This window comes from Chaetodon trifascialis, chromosome 11 (assembly GCF_039877785.1).
Source record: "Chaetodon trifascialis isolate fChaTrf1 chromosome 11, fChaTrf1.hap1, whole genome shotgun sequence".
NCBI classification, from domain to species: domain Eukaryota; kingdom Metazoa; phylum Chordata; class Actinopteri; order Chaetodontiformes; family Chaetodontidae; genus Chaetodon; species Chaetodon trifascialis.
This window is the reverse complement of record NC_092066.1, coordinates 9,726,422-9,738,966: the sequence shown is the minus strand read 5'-3', so window position 1 is coordinate 9,738,966 and position 12,545 is coordinate 9,726,422. Positions and strand designations below refer to the sequence as shown.

Genomic DNA, 12,545 nt, shown 5'->3' with positions numbered 1-12,545 from the left:
GGAGCGTGACCCCGCTGTGACACGCCGGTCATGCAGCACAGCAGCTCCAGCGGTGAGACTGTCAAATGTCTCAAGTTCAGGGCAGGGTCCGTGAGCAGGGGTGGAGTCTTGTGCAAAGAAAGAAAGAAAGAAAGAAAATTGCTGACAAAAGGCAACTGCAGTCAATTATTCCAGCCTGCAGTCTATGGTCAGTCGAGCAATCCAATACACTGTTTAGAGAACGCATTACAAGCAGAAGCACTGGAGACAGCACACAAATGAACCTAGACTCTGTTTAATAATTTATTAAATACAGCATATTACACTCATTTTGATAATGTGCATATACTGGTACTTATACTATAGAGACAATTTTTTAAATTTAAAATCTTATTGCTGCACATGTTAGACAGACTGTCTTCTTTGTCTTCTTCTTCTTTTTATATTGTGTACAAAATGAAATGCAGCATCCTATGAAAAAAACAAACAAACATGTCCTTTGTGCTACAGATTACGAAGTGGTGTTAAGGTTCAGGACATGATGACGCTGATGAGACACATGCTACTTGATGGACACTTGGCAGAACATACAGACACCAAAATTCCACAGGAACAGGAAGTCAAAATCCCTCATGCAGTGCATTACAGAGAGTCTGGCGGCCAGTCAGATCTGCCCGCTTCATCGATGCCAACTCATGCTCGGTAGCCAGCCCCTTGATCATTGTTGGCGAAACAGAAACAAACCGGGACTGACAGCCAGCTTCCATTGATGATACTATGCATCTTGTAAAGCAACATCCATCGCTTCAAGCAGACAATATGTACACTCTCTGTTCTCGTATGTGCATTACTTCATTCACATCACTGTATCTAGCACCCTCGGACTTCCCCATAATCATCTTCACAGAGAAAACCTTATGGAGTTCATACACTGCTCTGCTCAGCCTTTGGGATATACTTTCACATATCAAATGAAATGAAGTGCCTTGCATTAAGGAATTAGAGGCATGACAGTATCAACTAAAATAGTGCAATTTCACATTCCTTGTCATTAATGAATTATTCTCCATATTATACATTTGTAGAGCTATTTGGTGTGCGTAAAGGTAGAATGTGCGAAAGTAAAAGTGCATGCAAATGGTTAAGGAAGGAAAAGTTTAACAGTATGGCAAATGTGCTAATTTGCTGCTGTGCTAAGAGTTGGATGAGAAGACCGATACCGCTCTCACGTCTGTATGCTAAAAGATATGAAGCTGCTTATGTTAGCTTCGCTTAGCATAACAACTGAAAGACTGGAAGCAGCTGGGTTGGCTTTTTGTGTCCAAAAACACAAAAAACTGGTGGATTTTGTTACCTTCAGCGTCAAGCTAGCTGTTTCGACCTGCTTCCAGTCTTTATGCTAAGCTACAATAATCGGCTGTAGCTTCCTGTTTCATGACCTGGCATTAAAGTGATATCAATCTTCTCATCTCATTCTCTGCAAAGAAAGCAAACACGTGCATTTCCCATAATATCAAACTATTACTTTAAAGACAGGAAACATCCATAAGTCAACAGGTAAATAGCATCTACCTTTAAACGAGGGAAATACAGACTGAAGCAGAATGATGGACAAAACAAAATTACACATGAAGGAACGACGTATGAGTAAATAAAGACAATCCCTGAGGGCTAAAATCTAAAAAGGATGCTTCATGAGCAAAGACGATTGGATTTTCATGTACAGTACTTGTGTTAACTTCAAAAGAAAATAATTGCACAAGGTCATCGATTTTCTTTTTTTCTTTTAAGCTAGCTATTGCAACTAAACAAGATGGGCACAGATTCGGCTTTTCAACAGTGAAATGAACAGCTATGCTTGTTTTTTAATAAGCATATTATTGAGAGCATGATTACATACAATGACTCGTTAACTGTACGGAATAAATAAATGAATGGCGAATGCAACACAAACGCTGCATTCAATAAGATGTGCCATTGAAATGAGAATGTTTTTTTGCTTGTGGCAGGAGGGAGAATGGGACGGAAAGATGGAGGGCAAAGATAAGCAACGTGAATGGAAGGAAGGGAACAGGCAGAATAGGATTAGGTAGGAAGGGAGAGATGAAGGGCAAGGATGAAGGAGGAAAAAAGGTCAAAGAAAGGGGTGAAGGAAGGAAGGTAGGGAAAAAACAAGGAAGAATGGAATTAGAATGGAGGGAATGAAGGATGGAATGCAGTAAGGAATGATGAATGGCAAAGAGGAAGGAAAAGATTAAAGGAAGGAAGGAAAGAGAGGAGAAAGGAATAAGAGAGAGGAAGCAAGGAAGTAAAATTAGAGGAACACTTTGTTAAGTTCTCTTATCAGGAGAGGTCTTTGAGTCGGCTGCCTTGTTCGATGACCGCCTTCGCAAACTGCTTGAAGACTCGGTCCATGTACGTGCTCTGTCGAGGCCACAGGCCCTCCAGGAAACCAATATGGCCGCCGTGGCAGGTGATGAGCAGGGCCAGGTTGGGATTCTGCTTCACCGCCTCCACTGGAATGGCTGCAAAGGAAACAACAGATCCTGTTTTCCTCCCTCTGGACTCGACTCTCATGCTCCATGCCACCGTATTAGCGGTGACAGCTAGCCGAAAGGAAGTCAGATTGTATGGAAAATCTATTGAGGTAGCTGGAGCTCACCATGAGACGGGGAAAAGACATCATCAGCCGCGTTGAGACACAACATTGGCACCTGCACAGATTTCAGCCTGTGGACTGGACTGGCATCGTGGTAGTAGTCATCATTGGTGGGATAGCCAAACATTATGGAGGTGAACCTCTCGTCAAACTCTCGAATGGTCCTCGCCTGTAGGGACGCAGTAAATTGATTCAATGTCTCCTACTTCGTTTAATTAGATTAGCATTTATGGCATTTACCCTTTAAGTGTCACTGAAAATAATCCCAACCTTCATGACATGATCGATGTCGTAACACTTTTCGAGCACTGGTCTGTGTCTGCGGGGGAGATTAAACATAAAACTGTCACCGACCACTGTTAGATGAAATGATTTGTGTCTGAAAATGTCCCTCATAAACGCTGACAAGGTTGTAACAACACAATGAAACAACAATCAAGCTTTCAAAGTCGAACAACAAAGGCGTTACTGTGCATTAGTATCATGGCCACGTTTATGCAAAGACTGTAATATATTAAGGGTAATATATTGTGTTAACGCTGCCCGGCTTCTTTACATGCTTTGTTCATCTGCTAATCAACATATGAAATATAAAGAGGTAAAACACAGTTATTGGAGCTGGTGAAACGTTCCTCCCCTGGCACTAGCAGCGAGTTAGCGGCCGCGTTAATCCCCCTCTGGCCCCGGCTGACCTGTGCACGGAGGCTTGTAGGCAGCTGGTGAGGTAGGAGTTGAAGAGGAAGCGGTCCAGGGGTTTTTCCAGCGAAGCGGTGCACTCAAACACATCCCAGCCCGCTGAGAACACTACGACCCCTTTCAGACAGGTTTCCCGGCCCTTGCGCCCCAAGTAGTTGGCCAGCATCATTCTGAATATGCAGAGCGGGCGAGAGGGAGGGACAGATGGGGAAAAAACAGGGATTGGAACATGTTCCATTTCTGACCAATCCTTCACTTCATGGGATTAGTGCGGTGCAGTAAAAAAAAAAAAAACACCTTCGTTGGCACTGCTGCACCGAGCGACCGGGACCACACTGAAGCACTGACTACAGCTCGACTGATTCTGGACTTTGGGTATTATCACACAGACCTGAGACATCCTTTGCCTCTCTTGTCTTTTCAGTAACATTTGGCATAAACCAATCACAGAGCAGCTGAATGAGTGAATGCGAGTGAGTTGTGTGTATTAATGTTGGAGTTTAGCTACCACCGAGTCACTGACAGATGTGCGAAGTTGTCTTGTGAAGCTTTAAGTCACATTCTGTTGTTAGCAGCGTCGCCAGCACTGAAATGTCCAGTCAGCTGGTAGTGAGTGGCTTCATTACCCGCCCATTGATACTCCAGCAGCCATGACAGGAGCGGCTTCATGAGTCCTCTGGATGTGCTCAATGACAGTCTCCAGGTCCTCTGTGTTGGCCGCACAGTAGGTCCTCGGGGTCTGCGTGGGACAAGAAGACAATACAGCGTCTCTTTTGTATCTAGTATCTCTATCTCTGTTAAAGTTAAGACGAATAAATGTTTCAGATCGTTCTCAAACGGGCCGCTGTTCCTGGGCTACATCGTGACCTTTGTTATTTGCAGGTACAGACAGCAGAGAGGACGTTCACCCTCAGATCCCGTCATTGTTGGGCTGCTGTTCTCAGCTTGTGGTATTTTCCATCATTAGGGATGATTGATTGCTGTTGTCTGCCGGTGCTGTACATTAATACAAGATGCTCTGACAATCAATATGATATGTACAGCAAATCAAAGTAGAACTTCACACTTCATCATTCACTGGTTCTAGTGTCTCAAATATGAATATTTGATGTTTTTCTTAGTCTTTTACAATATTAAACTGAATATCTTTGGGTTTTTAAGATGCCACCGTAGGCTTTGGGAAGCTGTAACAACACTGTCTGATGTTTTTTTTCTGTAGCGTAGGAGACAATGGACAACATCAGGCAAGGACTGAATTGAGCTCTTCCATGATTTGCTTTTATTTCACACAGAGCACGCTGTCCCTGTCCACAGAAGAGAAATTAAAGTGTCAGTGCTGCTCCAACTGGACGCTGCCTTGTGTGCATTAGCTGCCCGCGGCCGCAGCAGCTCCAGTGGTCTAATGGATGAGACGCTGGCCTCCTAAGACTGTTGGTTGGGCAAAATATCTGAAGAAGACACCTTGGGGTTTGGGATTTTCATTTTTTTCTGCCAATTTATAGACCAAATAATCAATTTGTTTATTGGTAAAATAATCATTGGATTGTCTGGTAATTGAAATAATTGTTAGTTGCAGCCCTAAAACAAACAGTAACAAACATGACATCTGTCTCCTAGTTTGAGATGTCTTCGTCACGACAGCCTGACATTAACCAGGATGACATAACCTAATAGTCATCAACATGCCGTTATCACACTCAGCTTCACTATCAGCTTCACGTGTTAACAGTACACTGAACTGTACTATACTATACGGTGGGTTTTGGCTATTTTTCTTGACTGCAGCGGTGCAATTTGGGCTAATCATCAAAATGTTATCCAGTTTTATTGCACTGTGAAATGCATTGTCAGGAATCATTAATGCAAAGTTGTCATAAAAACTCATGTTCATGACAGGTGACGTCATGTAAGTCTTAGGCTCACCCATCCAAATAAAGTGTTCCTCTTTAACATTTAAATAGTAACTATGCAATCGCTAGTTTCTGCTTTTATGACTCTGCTGTGTGTATTTTTCACTGTCATAGGTATGAAGCATCTCTCCCATCGTCTATAATTGTCTAAAAGTGTGAATGGAAGATTTCTTTTTTACTTTATTTTTTAACCTCCTGCATATCAGTGAAATATATGTATTTTTTTTGCAGGCCAGCAAAGGCTGAATTCTTAACCTTATTCTTTATCTTGAAAAATACTGGAAAATCATTTATTGAAGTATTTCTGCCTGTGATGATGCAGATGAATGCTGATGAACACTGAGCACTGCTGGAGCCGTTTGTCAGGCAGAGCAGGTTACTTAGCATTGTAAAACTCTTACTCGAAGGCGCCTATTTAATGGGCCCAGTTTCTCAGGATGCTGTCGACTCTTCAGCTCTTCAAGGCCCGTCATTAAGATTCAACTCAGGCGAAGTAAACTCCTGTTTTTCTGCCCTCTCACGGTTCCTCCAATGGGCCTGAACAAGTTCTGGACTTTGCAGTGAAACAGCAAAACTTACACATTGATTTAGAGCATAAAAAAGATGTTTAAAAGATTAATATCAAGAGTTGGGTGAAATATGTGAACAAGACTTAAACCCCTGCACTGCAGAGCCACTCCACAGGGAGGTGTCATGTAATAGGCTTTTAGAAACAGGGTTTAGAAACAGGGCACTAACACTCAGGGCGGTCTTTGAGGCAAGGGGCATCTTTCACACAGCGGGTCACTCCAAAGCGTCGTCCAATTTAAACAATGGACGATATTCACACTAACTGGACACAGAGAAAACACTCACAGGGGCGTACAAATGCTAAATCATTTGAATACAGCGCGGTCAGGAATCATTTGAATTCCTGACCGCAATGAGGGAGAAAATTCCCTCCTTACCACCACCACTCGATACAATGCCAGCCGAGCCACCTTACTCTGGATATGATGTAGGACGCATGTTTAAAACTCCTCGCTTTAGTGGCACTTTTACCCTTTTTCTTTATCGTTAGCGGCTGAGGCAGAATGCGACGCAGACAACAGCAGGACACAGATGAGCCACTGATTCAGATTTACACGCACTAAGAGGAACATTAGATTGATTGTAGGCCACCCCCGCCTGTAATGAAACACCATTTGTGCTTCAGATGAGCTCTCTGTATGGTGGTGATGGTGTGATTAGATCAGGGTGATACAGTCGTACATAAAGACTGCGCCTCTGTTCCAAAGCGGACACGTACCGACAGAGAGGGGGAGACGTGAAACACAGTGGGCACGCTAGGCGCTATCAGAGCTCGGGCCCATCTTGTCGGCTAAATATACCCGCGTGTATGAGGACAGATTAAGCCAGGTGTCAGAACAGCACGTGCTCGGCGGGGTCATATTTCCGCGGATCGGCATTAAAATACAGTATCTGCCTGCAACTTAATCCCTGCTGTGCGACAACAATGTCTGTGCGGCGTCCGCTCAGGCTCCCTGTGGGCTGTGTGGACACGTGTGGAACAGACGCGCTCTGTGTGCTGGCTGGAGCAATGAAAAGGACAACTCTGCTGGGAAACGCGAAGACCGACTGTCCCCACGTCTGCCTTTCTGAACAGGGGACGAGACAAATGAAGACTTGAAGTGACAAAGAGTGACAGGTTGAAAGAGGGTCAATTCTTACCAGCAGCATTTCACCAGAAACCCCTCTGTTGTTGAATACCACACATCTGAAATACACAAAACAAATACTCCTATGAGTCATTAGAGTCTCCTAAAGGATCCCTTTAATCACTTCATCTATTGATTGTAATTGAACTTGAAGAAAAATGACAAATATTCACTAGTTCCAGCTTGTCAAATGTTAATAATTTCAGGATTTAATGGTCTTATGTGAGTATAAATGGAATATCTTTGAGTTTTAGACTGCTGGTGAGACAAAACAAGACATCTGACGTCATCCTCAAGGGCTCTGGGAACTCTGCGATGGTCATTATTTGCTGGCATTTTATAGATCAAACAATTTATAGAGAAAACAATTAAGGAACCCTTATCCAGTGACTGTAACTGGACAAAATAAGTAGAGCCGATGAATCAATTGGTCAATCAGCAGATAATTAGCAACTCACTCAAGTACCAGCTTATCAAATGTAAGTGAATTCTACTTTATTCTATTCTATATGATTGTGAATATTTTGGGGGTTTGAGTGTCTCTGGGAAATTATGGTGGCATTTTTCACAATAAATCAATGATGAAATTAATTGTTAATTGCAGCCCTATTTAATCAAAAGCACGTGCACAGGAAAGAACAACACTTTGAGGCTCTAGTAGCCCTACACTCGTTTTTTTTTTTTTATTGATGTCATCACGACAAGTCACAAGTGTCGACTTCGCATGTTCAAAGAAGCACGGTGGCCCAAACTCCTTTAAAGAATTTTTCGTTCCTTTAAAATAAACTGGGAACGTGATGAAGCGTGCAGAGCAGCACAGCTGTGGGAAGAGCATTCTGTTTGTTCTGCAGAGCAAAAGCATCAGCGTCCCTCCTCGCCCCACATCTCTCGCCAGTCATGTATTATCTGGCGGAGTCAGACTTGCTGTTTCTATCGGTGTAACCCAGCAGCAGGGCGGGGCTGGATGGGATGTTGGGCAAGAGGACGAGGAGGTGTGTGTGTATGTGTGTGTGTGTGTCGGGGGGGGGGGGGGTGCTTAAACACACACTGCAGCATAGACTCGGAAGCTGGTCTGGGCTAAGCTGCAAAGCTTGTACTGGGATAAGCTGTAATTCATTAAGCTACACAGACAGGGGTGAGGGGTGGAAGATGCTGAGTTTGCCGGCTCTCTTCCCATGCCTTCCCGAATCTGGGTGAAAGAATGAGTGCAGAGAACACAGCGAAAGGGCCTATTGCAGAGAGAGCGGGGGGGGGGGGGGGGGGGGGGGCTGCCTCCCTCTGCAACTCTTCAAGCTTGTGCTACGTTTGGCTATTTACAAAAGCAGCTCTTGACACAAAGCTGAGCTGCTCACTTTTTCCTGCACTTCACCTGAAATAACCCCAAACTCCTGTCACTCGTGCACACATTATATAAAAGTTACAGAATCGCTGCAGAAGTGGCTGTCGGGTTTTACCTTTTAATCAATACTGTTATGACATATGCTGACTTTGAATTGACAAAATATCTGTATTCTAGATGAAAGGCAAATTAGAGCATGAGGCACAGAGTGTCAGTTGTGCGTTTTAGTGTCCTGAGTGTGCGCTCAGCGCTGGACCTCAGCCAGGGTCTCCGGCCAAGACCACCCACCTATAGCCCAGATCCCGGCTCTGTTGGACCATGTGCAGGATGTAGGACTCTCGGCTGGTGCCGGTCAGACCGGGGAGAAGGAGGACTGTGGGCCTGGTGGCGGGGTTGGGATGAGAGAAGCTGTCGTCGTTGTCAAACCAATCCAAAGAGATCTGTCCTCCATCTGCTGCCTTAATAAGCTCACTGCAGAGACGAGCGGGACACGCAACTCAGTAACGAGGATCCCTCTGAACATTATCCTCTATCTGTGTATTTTCTATGTATTTGTCTCATTCAAACACATGCCGGCACTCAAGCACACACGCACAGGACAAAAAAAGCACTAAAACTAACATTAGATTTGGTTTGAAATGCATATCAGCTCTCTGGATGTTCATTAAAAGCTGTTTAAATACTCCTCACAATTAATACTTTCTGTTCAGTTCCAGGTAACACGATTACTTCATTGTATCTTCCAAAAGCACTGCCAAAGGGGAACTGGATATGTGAGGAGAACGATCACTGACAGCCGCCTCATTTCCCTTGTGATCAACTTGTCGGTGTGCTTTGCAGCACACAGCAAGTTAAGATAAGGAGGAGGGCATTGCACCAGTGGGCTCTTATGATCAATCAATTTCTGGGCTATACAACCCGTAGCCTGGCAGATGAGGTCATTCAGTCCCAGCGCGAGTGCATTTTACAACCTGCACTGTACACACACACTCTCAGACACACACACACACACACACACACACACACACACACACACTCAGCAGCCAGTGAGCTAACTTGGCCAGCCGGCGGTACATCAGCATGAAATTACAGAACCGCCATGAAATATACACCTGAGGCTCGACTTTAAAGTCAGCGTGGGCCAATCCAGAGCGACCGGCGCGCAAAGTGGGAGGGGACCTGGTGCTAATCCCCCATTCGGACAATGAGATGAGTGGCATGTCATCAGGACAGCCAACGACAAATAGGATAGTTTTCGCGGTGTCTGTCCTTGGGTCAACCTTGGATAACTTCATTATGGGAGAGGACGTCCTGGCGTCCCCGGAGGAAACGTGATAACAACTACAGTCAATCTGACCGTCAGTCTTACCACATTCTGATAACAGCCAGTTGCTGTGCATTATGGGAATATCTGTCTCCTTGACTAAGGAGGCCGTCAAAAACAGATACAGCTTGACTGTGCTTGGGACAAACAAATGATGAGACTAATAAGTCAACTGAAGAATTAAAAACATGACTTTTGAAATACACCAAAAACAGAACCTGTATTGATTGATTTTAGGTTAATCAGTTTTAATTTCTGTCACATAGTACAGTTTATACTATATACACACACACGGAAATTTGGGAGTGTCAGAATAAAAGTAACGTGAGAATGTAATAAGAATAAATAAGTAATAAATAGCATTAATTAAAAATAAGCTGCTCTTAATTAATTTAAATCTCCTTGATGTGTGCAGGGGTTCAGGAACACAGTGCCAATTAATCTTCAAAACAATGTACAGTATCGAGGGGCAGGCAGGGCGGCCCGGGCCAGCGTCGTGGCACAAAAGATCTCTTTCTCCTCTGAGCTTTTGAGTCCCGGCTTAGAACAAGACTGGGATTTGTTTCCAGTTGTGAAACTGGTGTGAAAGAAATGAAGAAACAGGCAATGGCATTTTCTCCATGACAAAGCTAGTTTGGAAGTTTGATGATGAAGCTTTTTGCTGTGGGCATGGAAAATTCTGCAGCAGCGTTTAATCACTCTCGAAGGCCTCAACAACGAAGCTGTGACTATGTCAAAGGTGAACTTCCTAGCTCGTATGCTTCACGCTTACCTCTTATTGGATTTGACCTCATCGACTTGCGCTTTTTTAATTAGATCAAAAGAGCGTCTGCTTGCAAGGAGAAATGAAATAGGGGAAAAAGCAAAACAAAAAAAGTGTGATGGGTAATCAGTATGTCAGTCACGGTGAGGACTTACTTTCTGTAGACGACCCCAGGTTTGGCTGTGACAAAGGGTCTCAGCAGGGTCTGAATGCGGCTCTCCCAGCACCAAAAGGTGGGGTAGTAGGTCTCTGACACTACCGGACATTGCTCCCTCAGAAACTGGTAGAACTTTTTACCCCCGGAAATGAGCTGCGGCTTCTGCAAAACACAGGTGAAGGAAGCATGGCATGAGTCAAAAAAGTGACCTCTTTTTTTTCTCCTAAGGGATTAATTAACGTGACATAGAGTAGAGCCATGACTGGAATAAAACATTTTTCAGCTCTAAGACGTTTTCTTATATTACATAACTTGTTGCCTTATTGTCTCTGAAACTTCTGATGCAGATTTCATAACACCTACGAAATAACACTTAAAACAGATGAAATGTCAGTTGCAATATATGATTCAAATTGCAGCATCCAACTGTAACTAAAGGGTTAATTTACCAAAAGCTGTCACACTCTGTTTTTATTCCTTTTCGTGTTTCTTTGTGTGTCATCAGTCAGACTGGTGTTGTCCTGATGCCTCAAATGTTTCCATTTTCAGAAATCATGTTTATTATTATTATTATTATTATTATTTGTATTGTGCACTCAAGGGAATATCAATCAAACTGCTGCTGGTTTATTTACTTTAATAATGACTGCTTTTGCAAATCATTTGAAAGCAAGGTTGTTTCTGAGAACCTAAAACATACTGACAGTGAAGTCTGAAGTAAATGACATGGACACATCTGCATGACCCTGCTGCTAAGGTCTGTATCACACTTCAACATACAGATTATAAACATTAAGCATGCATAATGAAAATCAACAGTCTTACACGTGTTATAGCATGGTGGTACGTCGAACAACATAGATTTGTTGCATAATTTGGTCTATCAGCTAAATCTTTACTGTTGGGCTAACTGGAAAATGCTGCATTCACTTTCATTTCACTGAAGCTCAATTCAAACAGATCAACGTTTAATATAACCTGGTTATATTTTTTCTCTATTGGTATTTTAATGTCAAACTCATACATGACAGACACACTCAAAGGGTGATTAATTATTACATAAAATCAACACTGAGTCTCCAAGCATGCCTTACATAAATCCATCTACCGGCATGTCAAGCTAACGGTCAGTAACATCAATGTTAGCTTAGCTTAGTCCAAATAGTCATTTAACCGAAACTATCTTGCTGTGAGTAATTTTAATGTCACGTCTGTGACATAAAGGCCGTGTCTGGTGTAGCTTAATTCATTCAAGTCAATATGCTGATTAAAACGTCTTCCTGCCTGAAACCATCCCACATGTGCAGGCGGTGTAACGTTAGCTCACCGGCGGACAGATGCAGCCTAATCGAAACGTCCATCAGTGAACGCACCGGTCGACCACCTTTACTCGCATGGTGGCGATGATGCTCCGACATGAAAAGCGCAAGTATCCTTTTAAATTGACCGTACAAGCCAAACAGTCCCTTTAAAACAGCCGGTGTGGTCATAAACTACACGTTCACGGTTCTTACCTTCGCTACTGAAATCAGATAGTAGCAGGTGTACGCTGCGCTAAAGCCCAGCACCAGAGAGAGTCCTACGCCCGAACCGAACAGCCCAACTTTCACTTGATTTTCCAGATAATGTGACAGGTCCCTCGTCAAGATGTTGAAATTGAAGTCCAGCGAGATCATTGCAAGGTCCCTGTTGTCACCCGTACTGTAAGGACAGCGGCCAGCTCGGTTCAAAGTCAGCTGTGTCTGCCTACGAGCCCACTGTGAAGGAGACAGTCAAGGGGACCTGATGTGGGGAGATATATGTAGCAGCGAGCGGTGGCGCTCTCTGACCGGCCATCAGTGGAGGCGCTCACGGTCCGTCCACCGCCCCCTGCAGGCAGCAGAGGTGAGGTGCACCATGCGGAGCTGCGGGCTCAAGCAAGAGCCTGGAAGTCTTCCAGTCAGTGGGACACATCCTCAGCCAAAGACAATTAAGTAGGCATTTGCAAAGACAGCATGAGCGTCATTGAACAACTTCAGCTT

The 12,545-nt window shown here is 43.9% G+C and overlaps 1 protein-coding gene across 1 annotated transcript; it reads right to left on the bottom strand.

Moving 5' to 3' along the window:
- Positions 1 to 269: 269 nt before the first annotated feature.
- abhd3 (abhydrolase domain containing 3, phospholipase) lies at positions 270 to 12,357 on the bottom strand. The gene is made up of 9 exons (XM_070974242.1): positions 12,039 to 12,357; positions 10,523 to 10,686; positions 8,569 to 8,751; positions 6,955 to 7,000; positions 3,961 to 4,073; positions 3,331 to 3,504; positions 2,909 to 2,957; positions 2,642 to 2,807; positions 270 to 2,504 (listed from the first exon to the last, which is right to left on the bottom strand). Exons 1-9 carry the CDS (start codon positions 12,198 to 12,200, stop codon positions 2,323 to 2,325), a joined length of 1,239 nt encoding a protein of 412 aa, XP_070830343.1. The 5' UTR covers positions 12,201 to 12,357; the 3' UTR covers positions 270 to 2,322.
- Between the last annotated feature and the right edge of the window lie 188 nt (positions 12,358 to 12,545).